At 43.4% G+C, this 23,836-nt stretch overlaps 1 protein-coding gene across 1 annotated transcript in view; it reads left to right on the top strand.

Annotated features, from left to right (window-relative positions):
* Positions 1–23,031, top strand: part of PAX5 (paired box 5) — a 279,650-nt gene extending 256,619 nt beyond the window's left edge. Inside the window, 2 exon segments of the mRNA XM_006021451.1 lie at positions 2,114–2,200; positions 22,955–23,031. Coding sequence (XP_006021513.1) covers positions 2,114–2,200; positions 22,955–23,031 — 164 coding nt within the window.
* Positions 23,032–23,836: the final 805 nt, after the last annotated feature.

Here is a 23,836-nt window from a genome sequence, read left to right as displayed (position 1 = left end):
ATTTAGAACTGGCCAATAATGGGACTCGAATTAGCATACCAATGGTGGGAACTCTTTGCAACGAGCAGCTCCTCTCTGCAGCAAAGAAATGCACCCTGCAAAACAAGCTCCAAATTGGCGGGAAATTCTCCCTTGCACCGGGGTTCTCCTCTGCAGCAGAAAACTCCACTGTGCAAGGAAGCTGCAATTTAGCGGGGACAATTTAGCAGTGCCGAAGCACACACAAATAAAAATCACACCTTTTGGGTTGTGACATAAGTATGCAAATACGTCTTGTTCTTATTTACTTTATATTGCTCACTATAACTTTCAGTGAGTGAGTGAGAACTGGGTCCTCTGAGTTGAAGCATTTGTTTATTTTGAGGCAGGCAGTCATAAGAAAATGCTGATAGCAAACCCAAAAGTTGGTTTAGACTCCCTGAGAGTGACTTGGGTTTTGTATGTGCTGCATCAATTAGCTGCCTCAAAATTATTGTACATTTTGAACACTTTTGCTATTATTGATCATACATTGTACAAGGGTTGAAATTATCATGCAAATATGATAAGATGACTGCTGCCTGCAAGATGACTGTTGCCCCCACCCCTCTCTGCTGATTGGCTGAGAGGGCTGCCTGTTGTGTGGCCCTGCCCCTCTCCATCAATTGGCAGCCTTTGTGGCCTATTAGTGGTGAGGGGTGGAGCCACCAGGGCCCCTTGGCCAATCAGAAGCATGGCAGGGGGGCACCTGCTGTGATCAGCCAGAAAAAATTGCAGCTAGCCGTGAGATCTCCCCATGAAATTGGCCGTCTACCTCCTTGAGTTGGGTAGACCCCTAATTATATCTACTGTTGGAGGGACACTTGTATAGATCGTCTTATGCTGAAGACCAGATGAAATCTTGTGCAAGTTGTGTTATTTCATGAATAGATGGAAATCATGCACAAAGTGCCTGGCATTATTTTCTAGTCTGGTGAGGAAAACCCACCTGGTAGATAAAGTATAAACCTGTGGCTCAAGCTAGTTCAAGTTAAAGTCAATGTGCCAGCCTTCAGTAGGGTCACTGTGCAGAGTAACTGGACAACAGGATAAGTAAAGGGGTAGGACTGGCAAGGGTTAATTTCAGCATCATCTGGTCATTGTCAACTGGGTAGTGATCTTAACTTTTTTATGTACTTGCCTGTATATACATACATGCAGAAAGTAGTGTGTGTGTGTGTGTGTGTGTGTGTGTGTGTGTGTGCACGCACACATGTGTGCATGCGTGAGAGAGGATTGAAAAAAAATGACTGATGAAAGATTGTTTAGAATCATAGAACAAGTAGGGCTTCAATAATAACACTTATTACTATTCCTAGTATGGTAGTAGTCCCAGATACCCCCACTAGGGATCAGGGTGCTTTGTGGTAGATACTGCCCTGAAAAGCTTGCAGCCTTAGTTATAAAACAAGGAATGGTAAGCAGAGTGAACAAGTAGGTGGGGAGGGATGGAGTTAACATGGAGATAATCTGGAGCAGAGTGACATGCAGAGCAGCACGACATGCTTGGAGATGTCTTCGTCTTTCACGGTAGGATCTCAGAGCTTTCTTAAGGAGATATGAACATTACTGTCCTGGTGACAGAAATGGAGACAGGTCATGAGGCTTGTCCATGCTCACTTAAAGAGTCAGAGGTATAATCTTCCTTGAAGAACTGAAAGGGTGGTCAGTGCCTAGAAAATTAACTACCCCATTGCCTTCTCACATTTGAAAGCTTGGCTGAGGAGATGTCTTAATTTCTTGCTTTCAGAGTGGCCAAATGAATGGTGGCTTGTACTTAATACTGATGTAAATGAATTCTAGGGGCAAGGCCCCTGCACCTAGAATAATGTGACCCAAAATTTCTATGAGCAATACCTAATATCTAGCTATAGGATTCTGTTGTAGTGACCATATCGAAGAACACCCATAGACTTCAGAGAGCTTTCATTCCAGAGAACAGAGGTGTTAGTGCTTTGGCTAAGTTTTACTTTGCATTTTGACTAACCTATGGAATGTATCTAGTTGCTTCTTTTCACTTATGTAACTTACTTGTGTTTCTGATGCCCAGTTACCTTTTTCTTTTCTTTTCTTTTCTTCTTTGTCTCTGATTCAGGGAGTGAGTTCTCTGGAAGTCCGTACAGCCACCCACAGTATTCAACGTATAATGACTCCTGGAGATTTCCCAACCCTGGATTGCTAGGTGAGTTTTCCTATCAGGGATTCTACAGGAGCATCTGACTCACTGCAGTTGATGCCACCATGATGTGCCCCATGGCTGATAAAACATAGCTTCACTGGGTAAGGACCTGAACTTCCCTTTGCAGGTAGTGCCATTCATTACTTGGTGGAAGTGGAAAATACCCTCTAGAGTAGTCTCAGTGCTGTTGACAGGCTCCCTGTCATTACTACAGTGCCCAGAGCCCTCCTTCAAAATACATTAGTGCAATCTTCTAAGCCACTGAGGAATTCACCTCTTCCATCTATTCTCCCTTTTTCTCTCTTTCATGCATGCGCACGCGCACATGCACGCACACACACACAAACACACACTTACCTTCCCCTCCTTTCCCCATTCATAGGTACAGGCAGAACTTAGCACTGAAAAGGAAACTACTACTTTTTGTGGGCACAGACTCTCTTCCATGCAGATCTTGATATAATCACTGTGCTGTTAAAAAATCTTGTGGGATTTGTAATCATTTAAAAATGTTTGTCTCCAGAATTTAATACATTGTTCACAACCACATCTAAAAACTGCTTATTCCCTACATCATTGGTTTAACTTGCTCATGTGTCTCTCAGAAGACCTGTTTCTGTCAGACCTTAGTTTGTGCCCCCTCTTTCATTTTGCTTTTACCAGGAATCTAGGTTCCAGTTCTGGGTGGGCTTCTGCCAGCAGAGGTCTTTGCACCAGTGGACAATTTCATCAGCTTGTGTGGGATTCCCCCTCATGAACTCTGGGGTGGGTATGAGCAGATCTTCACGTAGGATCAGGGCCCCAACAGGGTGGGTACACAATAATCCATTTTACACCACTGTCAAAAACTGGCCCAGCCTGACCTTATATACATGTAACACACAGTAATTAGAGATTTTCCTGCATAATTTTCATGGATGAGGTAAGTAAAATACCAATTAATTGTCATCTCTCAACTCTAGGAATAGAGTGCCTTGGAGACTTCCAGATTTATGGATGACAGGGCTGTTATATGTGACCTCCAGCAGAGAAATAATTTTGAATTTTTGTCATTTTTTTCATCTAGTTTCTTTGTTTTAAGTAATTGAGTCCCTAAGTAATTGAGCCACCTAAGCTGTATTCATCATGGTTCTTGCCCTTAAACAAATCCTTTGGGAGTAATAGACAGCTAGAGCATCCTGTGCCATGGTATTGGTATAATACTGCCATTTGCAATACTCTAGTTAAGGGGCCGTCAATGCCTCCATCATAAATCAGGGGCCAGATCCTCAGCTGATATGAATTGGCATAGCTCTTCTGAAGCTAACAAAACTACATGGATTGCAGCCAATTTAGGATCCAGCCCCAGGAATAGATATAAAACTTTGATTTGGCTGTATGGAACTGCTTGAACTGGGACAGTTAGGGAGGGGAGGACATTCCTTTCTTTCCTTCCTCTGTAATGCTTTGCAAAAAAAAAAGATCTACATGCCTCTTTTTAAATAATAAAATTGTAAGAGAAAACAATGGTTTTTCAAAAGGCTGACATCTGATAACATTTGTAGGGCTACAGTTTGAACCCTCTGCTCACCCTAGGAAGGCATTATTTCCCTGAGTAGCACCAGCAACTGCTGACACTGAAAATTTATTGCAGACCCACCATTACCTTGATCACATTCTTGTATGGTAATTTCAGGCAGGTGCCATTATATGTGCAAAACCTCATGGACCAATTCTTGACTGGGGTAAACAGGTGTAGTGCTTTGAAGCCAGTGGAGCTACCTGAATTTGTATTAGTTGAGGACATGCCCCTGTGTCTTTACAGTGTGCATGATCAGGCCCTTGCATTCCTGGTCATCTATGCCTCTGTTAGCTCCTCCCTCTCATTCTTTTTCTCTTTGTTTTATTTTCCAACTGTAAGCTCCTTGGGGCAGGGACTATGTCTTTTTTAATGCTTTGAAGCAGGAGAACGCAGGTGCATCTTGAATCAATTACTGGAATAATGCAAATGTTTGGAAAAACCTGCTCTTCAGGCTGATATTAATGTTTTCACAGTGGCCTTTACTCAGGAGTGATGAAGACATGTTCTGCTTACAGCTGGACCAAAAAAACATTTTTTTTCATATGAAAATGTAGTTTTGTCAAAACCAAAATATTTCACAGGAACTGGTCATTTTTATTATAGTTTTTGCAGGAAAAAAATGTCAGAGTAAATAAGTTCCAATTTCAAGCTCCTTTTTCTATACTGCTGAAATATTTAGCTTAGTTTCAATATTTTCTCTCAGTTAGGAAAACATTTTAAATGTTATTATTTCAATTCATATTATTTTATTAAGTAATCAAAATGAAATATTTCAATGTTACTAAATCAAACATTTGAGTTTTTATTTTGCAAGAAATTGCAATTTCTCCATCTCAATTCAAAGAAAATTTCAAGTGTCAGGATCTTCTATAGGATGGAAATTCTTTTTTCTGACTGGCCCTCATTTTCATAAATGCCTGTACTTACCATATCTGTCAGTCCTTTGTGTTGTAATACACTGTCTACAACATTTGGTTGGACAAGCTGCTGAAGAGCTGTCATTAATTCTTGCCTCCCTTTGGTGCCAAGATGCTGTGTATGGTCTTGGTTGCTATATGGGAACTCAGGAATTTGCTTTGAATTGAACCAAGAGACTTGAATCTCTTCTGTTACAGTAGCTCCAGAGGAGCAATTCTGGCTTTCTGAAAAATGTCCTTTTTTCATGTATTAATACAGTGGGGCAGCAACACTCAGAGGCATCCAGAGTACTCAGAGGTCATGCCTTGAGCACTCCCTACTTGGGCAAGTCTCCTGTTGCCTTCAGTGAGAATCAGGAGGTCAGGGCTAGGCCCTAAATCTTGATGTCCTAGAAATGTTGTAAGAGTCTAAGCTGTTATGGTACACCATCAGATCAGCATTTCCACTTTAAATTCAGAGGGTCCTAAGTTGTATGAATTTGCATGCCTGCAGCAGAGATTTTGGGAAGGAGGGGAAGTATTTCAAATGCACAGATAATATTTCCATTGTTCTTGAGAGTTTATTCAAATTCATTGTGTGGTTCTCAGTGGGTGTGTCTACATGAGACTCTGACTGTGCAGTAGCCTGATACTGGTAAAAACTGTGCTGAGATGCTACTGTGCAGTAGTATTAAGCTACTGCTCAGCAGCATCACTTAAAAGGAGTTTGCTGGTGCTACTACGCAGTAACTCCAGTTACTACGCATTTATTTAGTACTTGCTTATACATGTACTAAATGAATGTGCAGTAACCATTGTGTAGCATCTTGTGTAGATGTGCCTTCTGGAGACCACATTCATGTGGTATCAGATTCAAAGCAGTGGCCTGACAAAGGTAATCAGGACTAGTACATGCACTGACATGGCTTCTTTTCTTCAGTCCCATTCACTTTATTAAGATGAAAATGCAATACCTTAAGCATTTAAAAAGAGTCCACATTAAATTAATTTCCTCTGCTGGATAGGCAAGGATCATTATCAACAGCAGTTGAGGCAGATTTGAGATTCTGCTGATTCCTTGTGCATCCAGTTGGGAAAGAGCTGCATCTACACATGCACCTTACTGTAGAGTAGACTAATCAGCTGCAGAGTAAAGCATCACTGTAACAGGGGCTTTCTCGGGGCTAGTCTGTCGTTGGCCCATCCACCTGTTTCTAGGCCAACTGCCCGCCTCCTCTTCTGCCACGCCTTCATGGTACATAATTAAGGTGTTAATTAGGTGGGAGGCTGCCCATTCTTGCACCGATGCCAGGGGGTGCTATCTGTGGCTCTGTTCCTCCCCTACATCACAGCCCAAACCTTGCAGATGGCAGCCTGGTGACGTAATGTTCCCGGACCAAGCTTAGCCCTCATTGTCAGACCTCAGACACACATACATTCATACTGCTCTCCTCTCACTAGGGCCTCTCACACTCCACCCCCTCTCACAGAGTCTCTTTCACACATCAGCAACCTGTACTGCCTTGCTCCCTTTTGGAGTGGGTGCCTTCGGCCATAGGCTTTACCTAGTGCACCCAGTGGGTGGCAGACGTACCGTCTTTTGGGCCTCTCCCATGACCCTCACCAGGGAAGTGGCCAGCCAATTACCCGACCGGGTCTAACCTTGCCCTGGCCCCTCCCGGGGCAACTCTATACACACTCACACATACTGGGCTCCCAGCCCTCTGGCTTCCCCCTTGCTGGGGCTTCTCATCTCTGCCCCATCACTGAGGCCGTCCCCTCACTGGGGCTCCGCATCTCCGCCCCCTCACTGGGGGCACGTGGCTTCCCTCCCCAGTGGGGGATCAGGTGGCCATAGCCGTGCCTGGCCCCCTTGTACCCACAGTGTTGTGGGGGCTAGGGGTTAAGGCACCCTGACCCACCTTTCACTGGGGGTGGGAACTGGCCTGGTATTTCCTGAGGGCTCCCACGCCACTGGGAGCCCCACCAGGCCACCCACTCCCGGCAGGGTGAAGTTTTAGGTCATGCCCAGGACCAGAAGCCTCCAAACCATCCCCTTAAGCTCCTACCCTTACCTCCAAGATGTTTTGTACAGTCTGTCAGCCAGGCAATGTTTCTGCCTGGCCTGCCAGCGGCTAACTGCTCTGTTTATATAGGTGGCCAGAGTTCTAAAATGGCAGGTGTCAATTAAAACCCCCGGGTGGCTGTTTGGCTCAGCACTTAAAGTGGCAGGCACCAGCGGTACCCTGCCATAGTCACCATATACATATGCAACACTATTAGACTGCAGTAAGCAAATTAATGCCGCCATAAAATAATATTGTCAGGGACAGTATTATCTTACGGAATAGTAATTGACTGCAATTAAAGGCATGTGCAGATGCTGACTGCAGGTGTTATTTGCACCCAGTCAGCCCAACCAGCAGGGAGCCAGACTCCTGTCTATTACCTAGCCACACAGCTTTATGCTCTCAGCACGCTTGTGACTCATCCAGTCCCCTTGCCACCCAACGCCACCACCTAGAACCTGAGGCCCCTGGCAGCCCAAGTCAAGCAGGGCAGGAGTATCCCAGCTGTAAACTGCTCTGCCCTGGCTCAAATTGCTGCTCTCCTGGGTGCACATGTAGATGTTGCACCCAGGAGTAATTTGCTCTGACTTAAACTGCTCCAGAGTTTATTGCTTCAAATTAATTGCCCATGTAGATGTACTCAGTAGCTCACAAAAGATGATCACTTAATGACAAATGCCAGGGGAGGAAGGAAATTTCAGTGTGAAAATGACAAAGATGGAGAAGCAGGAAAGAGCATAGGAATCAAATGAGCTAAAAATCTCATGAATGGTATAACAGCTAGAATTCCTGTACTTTACAATGGTTTGCAAACAGATGCATATTACACCAGAATGAGGTGCTGTTATATCAGGTGTTCACCACTAGGTGTCAGGGTTGCAGGAAATACCCACTTTGCCTCTAGCAAACTGCTATCCTGGAATAGAAGCAGACAGACACAATGTAAACCAGTGTAATTTACACAAAAGGATTTCCCCCCCTTACTCTTTCAGGGTTGATTCTCCACTGGATCGGGCCAAATTATGTCATTTTAAGATTTTATGTACTCTGTCTGCTTCTTCTTTTTGCACCTGTGTAACAGAGGCACAAAAATGAAGCCGGGTGCCTGGGGTAGCTGCGACAGAGTGACTTATGACGGCTACTGGCATGATTGTGCAGCTGTGGTGGCAGTGTTTTTTTTATGGCATTACTCCCCACCCCCACATCAGTGCCTTAGATGACTGTCTCAGTCACGCCACCGTAGTTATGCTATGTGTAATGCTGATGATGTGAGTGCAAACAGTTCATCTGTCCATACTCTTATGCAGTTTCCTTATGCTACGATGGTATTCTACTGTTAAATGAGGTCTCAGTAATTTGTAGTAAGTGATCTACCTCAACCAAAAACCCTTACCCAATTACCACATCTCACTTCTGTATGCTCAGTCTCTTCCTGTGCGTCTGTACTTCTCTTAGCACTGAGCTGCCCGCACACGCCCTGAACTCTCAAGTTTTCAGGCAAGTACAGTAAAGGTTAATAATATGGTTTCTTCCCCTGGCTGTTCTCCATGCAATAGTGGATGGAACTAATAGCCAGAAAGATGACTCCACTAAGGTGACCCAATTAGAGTAGTACATGTGTATTTGTTTTCATCAGTATTCAGGAATTACTAGATACATACAAAGTAGGCAGGGCCATTTAAGGACAACACAAGTCATTTCACCTGCTCTCAGGAGCCTTTGGGCCATTCTGTTCTGACCTATTCATGTTCTTTTAGTGCACCCAAACTCCTGGTATCTGAGCTTCTTTCTATTGGAGCGGAGACAAACCCTAACGTTCGAGTACAAGTGAGTTCTGAACACAACATAAATCTCAGTTTTCAGTTTTTAAAGAGTCCAGCTGCTGTAACTAGATATCACCATGCAGTAATAATCCTGCTAGGTACACCATCAAAAAGGGCCTTCTTTGTTTTCTACTGCAGCGCTAAGATCCTAAGGGCTGTTGTGAGTTGTATGAACATACACAAGCACGTATTCATGCACTCACACACATACACACGGAGATTCAGTCGGTTATTGTTAGCAAGGTCTGTCGAGCCAGCCTGTTTAAAGCCTACTTAACACAAACATGCTAAAAGTGGATAATAGCAGCACAGACTAATGAAGAAAAATGATTCAATTTCATGCTGGTTTGTTGTAATAACTTCTTTACCATTCTCACTCATTACTTTCGACTTGATGTTGATCACGGTAGATTTTGTTTGATGCACTGTTCCCACTTCCGAACTGATGTGATTTGTGTACGTTGTGAAATGTAAGCGAGTCTGACAGGACTCCCTCTTGGATATACCTGAACTATCTAGCTGTTGTTACAAGAGACAGGGTCATAAGATTGACAATATTGGCATGGCTTCGTATGAGGTGAAAGGGTTAGGAACCAGTCAATTAGGATTAGAATCAGTTCTTCTGTGGATTTCTATAAAAGGATTAGAGAGCAGTATGAGTCAGAAATGACTGTGTCAAGAAATAAATTGATGATAATATGAATTAGAAAGAAAAAATGACAGAAGAATGGACAAGTTTATTCTAGATGAGAGTATAATGACAGGGAGAAAGAGTGAATGCTTTGTAATGTGATATTTTCATTTTTCACTTTAAATACAAGCCTTTTTGATTTCACCACAGAAACGTGAGCTAGAAAAAAAATCAAACTCAGAAAAAATGCAGTACTGCGGGGTACTGTCAGAGAAATATTGAGCTTCAATAGCCACACTGAAGAGAAATGGGATGGAAGAGCAGGAGGAAGGAAGGAAGGAGTTAAAGTGAAACTACTCGATCCACAGAGGCTCTGGGTGAAATTCTGTCGCTACTGAACCCTGGGGTATCTCGCTAAGGGACCCAAATTTGCACCTTCAATGTTTCTAGAATTTAGTAATGTTAGAATTTTGACATTAGAGTCTGGGCTTCTACAGTCAGTAATGTAGACATTGGAAATGTTCTTTTTTTCCTGTATCTTTTTTGTGTTTTTCCCCTAACATAGATACCTGCTCAATCATTCTAGTTAATATTACTATTTTGATTCTGCTTTTTTTTTTAAATAGTTTTTCTTTATTCCAACCCTTTAGTGTTGGACCTGGCAACCCTGTGGAGTAAGTCATCTAATTAAATGCAGGAAGTTCTGATTGTGCAGGGGGCACATAGTTGTGGACAAACCTGATGCATGTCCCAAACTTTGTAGTTCTTTTGTAGGAAGTGGCTGTTGTTAAAAAAAAAAAAAAGGAATACATTTTTGAATGGACATGTGTTTTCTAAGTCCCACTCAAATTATAGATCGGTCTGAAGCATAGCCCTTCTCTGTATACTTTGGATCAGAAAATGGAATTTCAGTTTTGTCAGAATAAAAAATCCACCTCCTATAAAATGAAAATATGTTTCACCATGGTGTTTATTATTTTTATTTTTTTTCCATAAACACCTGAAGCCAAACAAAATTTTTGTTTAATTTCTGCTTAAAAACATTAAATTTTTTAACAGTCCCTCTCTGCCTTTCTGTCCTTTACTTTTGTTTTTCTTCTTTTTTTTGTTGCCCTGGAGGGTCAGGCCAACTCTCAGGATCTCAATATTGCGCTTTTAGACAGGAGGGTGTGACACAATTGCACATATAGAAAACACACACAAATCCATTAGGTGCATATACACACACACTACCAGCTCAGGCACATACACATCCAAACCAGGCTAGGCACATGCATACTTATCACCAATTCAAGCACATGCACTATACACCCCAAAAGTTAGACACAGATCACTAATTTGTATGTTTAAGCTCATACACGCTACACATACCACATTTAGACAGAATCAGTTACCAGTTACCAACACCTGAACATCCAATACACATACATGGATTACTAATTCATATACCACACACACACACACACACAGATATCTATATATGTGTATATATATGTGTATTCACTAATTCATACACATACCACCCACCTACACATGCACACAGGTGATTTCCTAAGTTGGGTGTTGTGATGTGTATGTATGTATATGCTTGGTGTACTTGGGATACCTGGGGAAAGGTTAAGGTAAGAAAGTAGAAGTGTAAGGAGTTAAAGTTACTGGAAATGAAAGTCACCAGGACTGGGATTAGAACTGGTAGACTAGAGGGGAAGATTACAGAAGGTGTGGGGGAAGCCTGAAAACAGAGAGACAGACAGCAGAAAAGCAGCAAGCAGCAGGGACAGCAGGAAAGCAAGGAGAGGCTGAGAGTTGGCAGAAAAGGGGAGATGGAATTGGGAGGAGATCGGGAAACTAGCAGAGAGGGTGGGAACTGGAGCTGAGAGAGAGAGAGAGAGAGAATGAGGCTGGAATTTGAGATAGGGAAGGGACTGGGATTCAGTAGAACATGACCCAACTTGGGGTTGCAAATGACAGTGGCTTTATTGAACAGGGGAGATGGTGACACAATGTGAAATTGGTTCCCTTGCACCCACACACACACGCAATGGCAGCAGGGGTTAAAGAGACTTGGTGCAGGGGCTGAAGTCCACTGAAGTCCAGGAGGAGAAAGAGAGAGAGAAAGAGAGAGTCCAAACTGTAGAAGGAGGTGTGCAGGTAATATCTACCTATCCAGGCTGGAAGGGGTCCTTGTCCAGTAGGTGTTGTCCGGGGGGGGTGCCGGCAGTGCCTCTGGGTGGATAGGTAGTGTGGCATGGTGCTGGTCCAGATGGAAATGGCGTTCCCACTGGGTCTGTCTTCACTGCCCCTTTTTATAGAGGCAGACCTTGTGTGACCCTAGTGACAGGGGGCATGTCCAGGCCAGGGTCAGCCCTTGGCGTACTGAGCATGTGTGCTCCATGCAGGGGTGTGCAGTTTCAAGTGTCGGTAATGGTGAGAGTTGCTGGTTTTGCAGGGTCCTTTGTCTTCCAAATACTGGTCCTGTCTCTGTTCCTGGGTGAGGTCTGTGGTTCCTGGGTGAATCAATGCGAGGTGATGGCCCAGTCATTACAAGCCATTCAGCAGAGGCCTGCTACCATTGTATTTCAATCATTTCCAATCACACTCATTCATTGGGGAACCAATTTACATGGGAGGGGTACATGACTCATACAGTTGCAACATGGGATGCCCAGGCAGAGGACAGAAGATGGAGGCTTGACATAAAAAAATGGAAACTTGACATGACTTTGGTTCACTTACAAACACAGGCCTAAACCATACAATATCCATATGAAACAATAAAAATCAATACTAAAATGATGATAATACAATATACAACAGTAAAAATCAATACAAACCTAACAATAATACAATATAAAATGGCGGATATCCAAAACCAAAAACTTGCTACCAAAATAAAAATGTTTAAAGCTTATCCTAAGTCTGAGCTTACTTATACTTATCTATAGGGAATAGAGAGGGAGAGAAAAAGTCAGAAATTGTTGGGGAAGGGGAGGGAATGCAATAAAAAAAAAGAAAAGAAAAGAAAAGAAATTGGGGGTTTTGCTACATTTTCTTTCTTGAAAAAAGGGATGAGGTAGAAAAGTAAAACAGTAAAAGAAAACCTATCTATCTATCTATCTATCTATCTATCTATCTATCTAGCTATCTCCCAAGTTTTCACTATTTTTTTGCCAAATTCATTTTTTCATGAACACTTTCATTTTGATCAAAAAGCCAATTTTTATCCATAAAAATATTTTTGACCAGCTCTGATAGGAACAACTCAAAAGTCAGCTATGGAGCAGTGGCCAAAGCAGGAGTCACAGTACCCCTACAAGACAGGGAAGTATTGTTATCTGTATTTCACAGCTGCGGAGCTGAGGTATAGAAGAATTAAACAAGTTTCACACAGAGTGGAGGCAAGAATTGAACTCAAACCATAGGCGCCAACTTTTATTTTTGCCGGGGGGGGGCAGGGGAGGTGGCCCTAGGGTGATAGATGTGTGGAGTTTTATGCATTTCAGGTGACAGCCCTATTTCTGAGGGGGACCAAGGCCCTCAGACCCCCCATGTACTCAACACCTATGACTCAAACCTTCTGAGTCCAGCTTAACATTTTAGCTACAAGTGCATGCTTCCTCCCTTAGAGGAAGGTTTTACATCACAGTTTGCTGTAATTTCAGAGTCTTGAAATACTACCAGTCCTACAGGGGACTTCCTAGTCTACAAAGTGAAATTCATCAAGTAACATTGGATCAAATTCTGGAGGTCTCATTTGAATCAAGTCTCCATGCAGCTCAGTGAGTGCTGGGGTGAGAGAGAATGCCCATGGATTTCCTGTTGAAAAGGGATACACCTGAAGTGACTGGCTGCAGGACTGCAGCTATTAATAATCACCAAGTGTCTTTCTTGTAGCATTTGTCATGTTAGCTGAGAATTGAATGGGTTGCATCGGAGGAAAGATGTTTTCTTCCCAGTACCATACCTGCAGAGAGCTCTATTTAGCACTGGTATGTCTGATGAGTGCATGAAATGGAGCTAATTGATATTTCATGTGTCTCTGTGAATTCCTTTTTAAACAATTCTGTTCTGAAAACTGTCTATTTCCCCCGCCATCCTCATAAATCACTTCCTTTCAAATTGGCATTGATCCAGCTCAAGCATGCACACTCTTTTATAGGCTCTGAAAAGCAATAACTTACCTATTTTTTTATTACACTTTCAGACTTTTTCACTGGATTTTATCTTCTTTTGGTGCAAACAATAAATGTTACCTCAAGATGCATACCAGGACTCCTTGCTTCCTTTACCTAGGAGTATGCAAGATGGAACAGGGAACTGGAACAATCACAGGCTTTGCTCCTAATTTTCCTTTGCGAATTCCAGTTACAAACATATTCTCAAGAAGAAACAGTTTTGTAACAAAAACAATGATACTTAATTCTTCTTAGAGGGAGTATCTTTTTCTTTAATTTTAATCAATGATAGCTCTAACCTAGACACAATTTTTCAGAAGATACAATATACCTGACATGCATTAACTCTTTAAGAGGAATCCTCCATATTTGGAGCCGCCTAGCTTCTCAATACCACTTTATTATATTAGGGTAGCTGTTACTAGAACATGTGTCTCACCAAAGCCATCTTTCAGCAGCTCATTGTAAAGCATAAGCAGGTTTTAGGGCCAAATTTTCCAGTGCCAGAAGTAGGTAAAATTCTGTTTGAAATGAAGGAAGTTGCTGCTGCTTCTGCTTGTGAAGAACTTAGCTTTGTGAAGGCGATCTGATTTCTTTTTCACATCTGTAACCGAGAAGACTGGTACAGGTATGACTGTCAGTCATATACATGTATACCTGAGATAGCCCAGAAATGATGGCTTTGGCAGCATGGAAGCCAGCAAGGGATTGGGTCGTGGTGGAGTGGGATCTTGGATAGCTAGACCATGATGAGCTCTACACTGCTGAAGCTATGCTGCTAGCAGTACTTGCACTAGCTAGTGTAAGTGTAGCTGGGTTTTGTCTTCATGAGCTCTAGTTACACTTGGGACCACAGGGTAGGTATTCCCTTTGGTCTGGGTCAGAATGCTGTTAAGAAGTTAGTAAAGGGCTTCTTTTCTCCATGTTGGAGTTACAATATCTTACTGTACTTCTAATTCATGGATACTCCTGTGCATTTGTCAGCAGGGTTAGGGATCATAAGAAAGTAAGGGCATTTTTACACGTGCTTTGGGAGGTGCAGGGGAGGGCAGGATGCTTTAATTAGCAAGTGGTTTTAATTAAATTGCCCGAGCATCATGGGTATCAGCGTTCCCCCATGCTGAAAAATGGCAGCGGGGCACTTTGAACTACAGGAAAAGCTTTATTATCTGGCACCCATAGGGAATGGGGGGCACCAGGTAACAAAATATGCTGGTTAAAGAAAGGCCTGAACACGCATCTTTGCCTATTCAGGCTGTCGCTTCTCCCGCCATGTCCAGGGCATCGCCAACCCTCCTGCGGGCCCTGCAGGCCCTAAGGGACAGAGAGGCGGGCCCCACACAGCCTGCTGTGCCCTGGGCGGTGGGGGCTTGGCAGCGCAGGCTGCTTTGCCCCGGGCTGTGGGGGCTCAGTGAAACTGGAAGTGCCACGGTGGGCACTTCCAGTGGCTCAGTGAAACTGGAAGTGCCACGGTGGGCCTTCCCAGTTTCGCTTTTACCTTACAAGCCAGCATGCCGGTTAATAGAGCATGCCAGCTTGTAAGGTGCTGGTTAAGGCAGCTTTTACTGTAAAGCTCTTTGAATGAGCTTTAGTTCAAAGCTCCCCGCCACCATTTTTAGGTGTGGGGATGCTAATATACATGATGCTAGTGTTTTCTGGAGTGCATTTATTTCTGTCCTCTAGCAGACTCAATTAACTAATTAATTGAGTCTGCTCTGATGCGTTGGATTTCCAGTGTGTCGCAGCTGGCTCCCTGCATGTGTATAGGAGCCCTGAGGCTGGAAGGGACCTCACAAGGTCATCTAGTCCAGCCTGTTGCTCAAGGCAGGATCATTCCTTACTAAACCATCTCAGCTAAGTGTCTGTCTAGCCTGCTCTTGAAAACTTCCAAGGATGGAGATTCCACAGTTTCATTAGGTAGTCTGTTCCAGTGCTTGACCACCCTCGTAGGCAGAAAGTTCCTTCTAGTCTCCAATCTAAATTTCCCCTGTTGCAGCTTGCTACCACTGATCCTAGTTTTGTTCCTTGCAGCTGCAGGAGAAAGCCCATCTCCATCCTCTCTGTAATTGCCCTTCAGGTATTTGAAGACTTTTATTAAATCCTCCCTTAATATTCCCTTCTCCAGACAACACAAACCTAGTTCTTTCAGCCTTTCCTCATAAGTTTTGCCTCCCAGACACTTAATATTTTTTTTGCTCTGGTGCTGGACTCTTTCCAAACTGTTCACATCCTTCTTGAATTGTGGGGTCCAAAACTGGACACAGTGCTCCTGATGAGGCCTCATCAGTGCTGAATAATCACTTCCTTTGATTTGCATGTGGCACTCCTGTGTCAATTGTACTGCTTTTATCATCCTCCAGCCTCAGTCCTCCATGATACTGTCATCCTTACTCTAAAGTGTCTTTCCTTCTGCTTACTTTCAGATCAGTACCTCACCCAAGTTTCTCAATTATAGCTACTGTTTGTCTAGGCCAGTGCTTCTCAAACTATCTGATGTGGCAGACCGGCAATTTTTTTTCCAGTGGGCCAGGGACCGGTGCCCGGTTCAGCCGGTGGCAGCAACTGCATGTAACAGCGCTACACAAATGCGCGACCAGCTGTTTCTTTCTCTTTCCTCACCTCTCACGATGTGACATCACCTGGAGTGTTGGAACGTATGAACTGTGGCGCTATGACATATCAGTGTTATGCTTCTGAAAATATACTTCTTTCTTTCCTGGCAACTTGCTGCAGACCGGGGAATATATTTCTTTCTTTCCTGGCAACTCGCTGCGGACCAGCGACCGGTGGCTCGCAGACCGGCACCAGTCCGCGGACCACCACTTTGAGAAGCACTGGTCTAGGCCATATAAGGAGATCACAGAAGCATCCCTGTGTTGCCATAGACCAGTGGTCTCCAACCTCTTAAAGTAGGAGATCATTTTTGGCATTTAAAAGGAACCCAAGATCTACTGTGCGCTGCCACCACCCTCCACCCCACCCAGCAGGTAAATCTGTGGGGAGGGAAGAGTGGGGGCAGATTGAGAAAAAATTATTTGGGGGCTCACCACCCCAGCAGGTAAGTCCCACCCAGCCAGGGCCCCACTCAGCTTACCCCTGCTCCTGCCTCTGTTTCTTACCACGGGGCCTCGATCTAGCCCCTTCCCCCAAGGGCTGACCTGCTGGGCTGGGGCACATCTGTGCATGTACGCGGGCACTCAGCCCCCCACCCCAGCCTTGGATTGACTCCAAAAAGCTCCGAGATCAACTGCAAGAGGCTCTGAGATCTACCACTGCCATAGACCCTCACAAAATATGCTAAATGAACTTCTTTATTTGCTTCTAACACTTCATCAGATCTTTGTCAGCAAGGTCTTTCCCTTCTGAGATATATGCCAATTGCCTCCTGTTAAATATTATATATACAGTGTTGCTGTACAGTTGGTGTGTCTAGTCCCTAGGCTCAGGCTTATGTGTTTGGAAAACTGGTATCTTGCTTACGTCTTGAACTTTCCAACTTCTTCATGATGTCTGTCAGTGTCATATTGATTTTTTTCCCATCTGTCCTCCTTTAACCTTGTTGGCTAGCTCCCAGTTCATGCAGAAGGTTTGTTGGTCAGCAGTTGCGCTGCTTTTCTGCACAGACCCCAATAGCATTTTAGATAGGGCAGCCACAGTACATTTTCATTTAATACAGCTCTGATTCCTTGTGGTAACTTCCTACCACATTCTGTTTATTTTTATCACTTTCCTGCCCTTTTGTTATTGGGAATTTAAAAAATGGGGCCCAAATCACTTCTTATACTAGTTTTAAATTATATGACTCCATGCACATCAGTGGTGTAACAATTCATATACTCTGGGAGAGCCAACTGATGCCCCCCTAGTGGTAGCTGGAAGAATTCCCTAGCTTAATCATTGCTCTGATGTTAGCATACTATTGCTGAGCCTTGAATGCTGGAGACATGAAGGAGTGAGCCTGGTCATCATTTATCCTTGCACTTCGGCTAGCACCTGGTAAGCATGGCCCCAGCTACTTAATGGAACCAGGGGCACACTGAAATAGAACATTTTGGGAGGGTGGTCTGGAGTGGGGTGCCTCCTCTCCACGTTCAGTGCAGGAGCCACAGAAGACTCATGAAATGAGTGGTTTCTTTGATATCTTGGGGAAAGGGTATGTTGTGACAGTTGGAATAAACCTCCCTGGTCACAGTCAGAATATCCCTACATGTGTGTCTGCCTTTGACTTTTGGCCTTTTTCTTTTTCTCTTCCTTTTTAAAACCACAGCTACTCATTCACACACTGTAGTATGAGGTGCCCACATGCACAGAACCACTGAGCATAGCCTAGGAGTTGAGAAAGCTTTACAGGAATATTTTCCTTTTAAACAAAGAAAGATGCAAGCACTTCAGAGAGCTCAGTGGAAACAAACAAACAAAAAGCTTTATTAGGGCTCGTGTAATTTCCCTTCAGGTAAAGTGTTTCCAGTGGTATATGCTTTGTCTTTCTTGTGAGTCATGGATTCCTAGGTAGAAGAACCTCTGAGTATGCAATAAAAAGTCTCACAATTTTTCCCAGACATTGAATCTGAGATGACTTTTGTTGATTTGGTGGTTAATCAGAAGCCTTAGTGATCATATCATTATAACCCTGGCCAGCAGAGGTGATACAGTACTGCACTTCTGAATATGTGCATATATTAAACCAGTAGCAGAATGGAAAAATGAATTTACTGCTCCAACTCATGAATGTGGGCCTGTGTAGCTTAAAGGGCTGCAGTGGCGATCAACAAGATCAACAATGGAAAGCATATGTAATTAAAGAATACCAACTCCATTTCTTTTTTGTTAACCAGGAAGGGTATTTGGTAGAAGATTTGGGAATATCTCAGAACCTTTTAAAATTAGCATTGGATTTATATTTTCTGTCCAGCACTGGGATAATTTATTCAATTAGGAATGTACAAACAAAAGAAGGACATGCTATTTTTACAACACTGTCAGGCAATGATATTTATTCATCTACACCAGTCTGTATCTTGCATGGAGAAAGCTCAAATGAAATTAATCAGGAACATCTTGAGCTACAACATGTAACACATTGCTTCTATTTTGGAACGTGGAAAGATAGAAAACGTAATTAGCCACAAGAGACTTGGTAACTGAACTCAGGATTCAGGAGCTAAACACAAGTGATCCAGTATGTCCAGTGTCTCTTCCTTCTCCTCCTTCTTAAACTACTATCTTCTTATTTGTTCCTTTCAGTTGTTTTATTAAACAGGATGCTTTGAAACTTGTCTATAACGTATGCTAGCCCTCCTAGTTCTGGACTCTTCCACTAGCCACTAGAACAAAAATTGTTTCTATTCCTTGTCACCTGTTATTGTTTAAAATTGAAGGAGATAATAATGATGTGCCTAAGCCAGCCAGATGTACAGTATATTCTCTTCTCTAGTTTCCAGTCGTATCCTTTCCTGAGTTGAAATATGATTAGTAAGGATCTTGTCCTGCAAGTGTCTAATTAAGTGAGCAACCTCACTAGCTTAATGGGAACCATTGATATGCTGAGTATATTCATAATATTCTGCAGAATCAAGACCACACATGTCTTGTTCAAATCCAAGCAGGCTATCCTAAATCCCTAGCAGCAGGTTTCTCTCTCGCAAGCTGTGTTAGTAAGTAGGGGAGTACTTACCAATAAGACCATCCATATGCCCCTTAATCAAACTCTTAGGTGGCATGGTATTTGCTGTATTTGCAGCCACATCCCATGACATGCAGCATAATAATTCAAGATGCTCAGCCCAAATATTGGATGATCTGGTGGGGCTCAGACCATTCATAAGCAGTTTCTTCCCTCTTCTGGGTCTACAAAATTTAAGTCGGTAGTGTAGTGGTAGTTGGACACTATGCTCTGCTTTGTGCTCATATTCCTCTGAAGCCTGTTGAGGTGGCACATTTTTTGCAGATGGCTAGAGGCCCAGGGCTATATTACACAGTTTAAGATTGAAGCAAAAATAAATACAACTTCATTGGAATGAGTTATAAACCATCTTAAGGGCTGTGAAATGGGAGCTTCATTACCAGGAGCAGCTAACAGATAGAAGAATTGAAAAAGGAAGGATAGCTTGGGGCATGAACGATGCTGCTGTACTGCTGGTGGGTGCCCAGGTATATTGGGAAGGGGCATGAGTGGAAAGGAAATTTGAGTTGTCTTGCTGGCTTGAAAGGCATGAAATGTCATAGTCACTGGCAGGCAAATGTTATCAGGATTGAGGAGACCCTTGCTTGGAGGATAAGCAAGCCCTCTTTTGAGACTATTCAACTTTTAGGACCACCCAAGGAGGATACGTGTGGTCCCATAGTGCTGGACATCCTGTGTTGCCACAGAAATGGAAGTACTGCTGTTGGCTGCTGGTGTGCACTGTGCAGAGAGATCAGTCAGCTTTGTTGATCCTTGGTTGGCTCTATGTGTTGATCTTGGGGGTAGTCACTTTCTCTGGTTTTGGTAAACCTGCCTTACCCTCCCTGGGTTATTACATGATGTGGTTTGCCAGAAACAGCAGCAACAAAGCTGAAACTGCAACTGAAGAGAGTTGTGGGCACATGTGGACGCAGAGGGAGGAAGCAAGATAAGGTGGGATTGAACATGGTCACAGGTGTTCTGAGCCCTCCTCAGAGATCCCCCTAAACATCAACAGAAGGGTGCAGGAAAGCCTACCAAATTCTTTTAATCATTTATTTGTTTTGAATATATTATTTAGTGTATTTTTTTAGGAAATAAACTATTCTGAAATCCACTATTTACAAGGCCAAACAAACCCAAGTATGTCCTTTAAGCCCTCAGGCTGATCTTTTTCAGCCTAATAAAAGGCCAAGATGCTAGTGAGTAAAATTCTGAAAACCAGAAGAGATTTGGAAGAGGGAATTATAGCCCAGCTCAGCTCAAAGACCAATTTAGGAAGAAGAAAAGAAAAATTTCATCTGTTAGAATTATAGCACCACCTTGAGCTAAGTGTTAAAATTAAAGGACTTTGCATATCCTGTTCGTTGTTAATGATGCAGTTCTAGCATGTGGTGCCAACACCCAGTCATGTAAAACAGAATCAAGGGGCGTCAGTGAAGCAGCTTTACCAAAGTCTCATCTGCTGGAATGAGGATGCCCACCACCAGCCCTGGGTGGTGAGACACGCTGCATAGGAGGCAGAGAAAGCAACATTGCCCTTTCTCCTGGTGACAGACAATGTTTCCAGATTTCAGCTAAGTCAGGCTCTTGGCAGCAAGGAGCTGTTTTCCCCATCATAACAGAGGAAAGATAGTTTAGTGGTCAGAAAAACAGTTCCTTGCCGGGCCAGAATTTTCCCTTGTGATTTTGGACAAATCACTCTTGTCTTTCACTACCTCACCAGAAGTGAGGGAGACTTCTTGGTTCATTATAATCTATCTGATCCCTTCTAAACTCTTCCTTTCACAGACATTAACAACCTCTCTTCTTTTTAGTGGTCTGATGCTCCCCCCAAGCCATTGGCGATGCATAGGGGGTGCACATGGGTGCACATGCACCCCCTGAGTGTGGCAGTGCACCCCCTACAAAAAGGCACTGCCGACACTGTGAGCAGTGCCTGTGGGCAGTTGCTGCTCACCACCCCTCGCCCGACACTGACACTGCCGGCAGCGTCTGTGGGTGGTCGCTGACCCCTGGTTGGCACTCACCACTCCAGCACCTCCCCGGCTGCCAACAGTGCTGGCAGCATCTGCGGGAGTTCTCCACTTGCCGCCGCCATGCTCCTGCTGCCGACAGCGCTGCCATGCCCCCCCAGCAGCCAGGGGCACATGTTGTTCGTGCCCCAAGCTATCCTTCCTTTTGTAATTCTGCTATCTGTTAACTGCTCTTGGTAAGGAAGCTCCCATTTCATAGCCCTTAAGATTGTTTTTAACTCATTCCAATGAATTTGTATTTATTTTTGCTTCAATCTTAAACTATGTAATACAGCCCTGGGCTGCTAGCATATAAATAAAGCTTCCAGTTTATTTTTAACTGGAGAGATATATATGTTGTTTTATATGTGATGATGCACCTCATCATCTGCTCCCCCCTTTTCAAATTTCTAGATCCACCCATGGGGGAGCTAAAAAAGCCTTGGCTCCAGAACAAAACTGCCTTTGTTCTTTCCTGTCCAGGTGCTGTTCCAGGAGCACCACAGCCAACTTAGAGTCAGTGACTTTTCCCAAATATGATAGCTCAACCATCTTTATTTCAGGCCCTTCCGTTGCTGCCCAGTTGCCTGTGCTTTCTGCCTGCTGCGATACTGAAGGCTCAATAGAAATTGCTCTCTGAGATTCCTGCACACACCACAATATTAGGCTCCCTAATCTCCTGATGACTCCTCAGTCACCTGAACACATGACTTTTCACAGGTCCCCATACTTCTTTCCCAGAAATCATAAAATCAGCACCTGAAGTGTTGGGCAACTTCAGGTTTCAGTCAGACTGTGCACTCAGGTGAAAGGTTTTGCTGCAAAGCGAACAAAAGAATTTCTTGACTTTGTGATGCTTGCAGTCACATACCCAAACCGTGCACTACAGTAGACAAGGTGTGGAGGTGCACGCACATGCTTCAGCCTCTTTCTCTGTGTTGGTACATGAAAAACCTGCTTCTTTGCTGCTCCAGTTAAGCTCTTTAGGACTTAGTGCCTTTGTAACAAAACTAGCACAACTCCACTTGCTTGGACAGAAACAATTGCTTTTTAGGATGCTTATGGATGATGAAGACCTTTGCTTCAGTCTGGTTGGTAATGCATAGAGCAGGCCTGCTGACTGGCAGCTCTCATGACTGGTTAGATCCACTCATTAAATGTACAGTTTTCTAATCTGTCCAACTTTCTGAAGAGTCAGCAACTGGTTTTCAAGAATGAGCCCGAGTTCTTTATCCTCTCCAATATTTGGGTAAACCCACAGAAGTGCACATGCTCTTACAAGGGAATCCAAGAGCATGGAAACTTTTATCCTGTGAAATGCAGGGGTTGGGGGGCCCAGGGAAGCAAGGTCCCACAACCTAAACAGGAACTTCAGCACTGTAGTTAGTGGTTTAGTTTATTAGTACAAAGCATGGTTTCAGACAGACTGAAATTCCCCAGCTCTGGGAATTACAAGGTTTTGAAATATGTTGACTAGTTTTGACTTAAAAAGTTGAAAAATAATTTTGTTTCAGTACAGTCTGAATGAAATGCTCTGATGTTTCTATTTTGAAACAGTGTTTCAATATCAAATATAATTATATTTGATTGATATACAATGCTTAAGGAAAACTCAAAACTAAACTAAAATTGGAGGAGGTGGGAGTCATTTATTCTAGGCAGTCAACACTTCCATTTTGGACACTGAGTGATTTGCATGGCTGTGGTAATAATGATCTTCACTTGAAGTTCTTTTTGCAGGATCGGAAGCCAGAATGGCAACAGAAAAGTAAAGTGTGAAGTGAAGCATGCAGGCGTGCACTGTACCTATAGGACCAGGCTCAGACCTGTAGATCTAAATACAGGCTGGTCAGAGCTCACCCGCCTATACTATTGTCAGGCATCTTTCAACCTTTGGATTCTCATGATCACCTCCTGTCTTGCAGGCTCTCCTTACTATTACAGTGCTGCAGCCCGTGGAGCAGCACCTCCGGCAGCGACTGCTGCCTACGACCGCCACTGACCCCAGGAGCCCAGAACTCAAGCACTTACTAAACATATCATCCAGGACGACAGCATCTGATTCACCTAGATATAACCATGCAAATCACACTGCAAGGAAGAAAAAGGAAGTATCGAGTAGGAACCTGCTGATTGGAATTTTACTCTTTAAACTGGGTGAACTAATTATTACTATTATTTTTTAAATCAGTGAAATTCTAGTGATGTTAACTGGGTCTCAAACAAAAAAAGAATCAGGAGAAAACAGTTCTGCTGCCATTCCATATGATTCAAAAGGGACAGTAGCTGCATCTTACTGCTGGCTATTAGTCTAGTTGCCTCTAGCTCTCTCAGCCATGTCTGGGGAATAGGAACGGTTCTGACCTTCAGCAGTCCACTTTGGGATGTCTCTTTTAATGTGCATTGCAACAGGCTGTGTGATTCAACATGGACTGTCTGGCTTTTGTGGTAAAGATGGATTGGTTTGCTCAATTTACACAGTACCAATGTAAATAACTTGCTTCTTTGTGTTACTATGAGAGTGGCTTAGCATAAACAGCAACATGGTACAAACCATGAACTCAAAATGCATCTGAAAATGTGTTTTGAAATTGGTGCACTGATTCAAAGAATTCAGTAAGCTTTAACCAACTTTGAACCAGGTTAACATTCATTGTGGCTATATTTGGGGCTGATGTTATTTCTATATAAAGCATCATATCGGACAGTCATGTGTGATCATGGTGTGTGATGGCATTGAACACATGAGCAATTGAAAGATGTGGGCAGTTTGTGACATTTTACTGCTAAGTATTTATTTATGTTCA

Source organism: Alligator sinensis, unplaced genomic scaffold (assembly GCF_000455745.1).
Source record: "Alligator sinensis unplaced genomic scaffold, ASM45574v1 scaffold434_1, whole genome shotgun sequence".
In the NCBI taxonomy this organism is placed as follows: domain Eukaryota; kingdom Metazoa; phylum Chordata; order Crocodylia; family Alligatoridae; genus Alligator; species Alligator sinensis.
The sequence above is the reverse complement of the archived record's forward strand: the minus strand, read 5'-3'. Positions and strand labels throughout refer to the sequence as shown.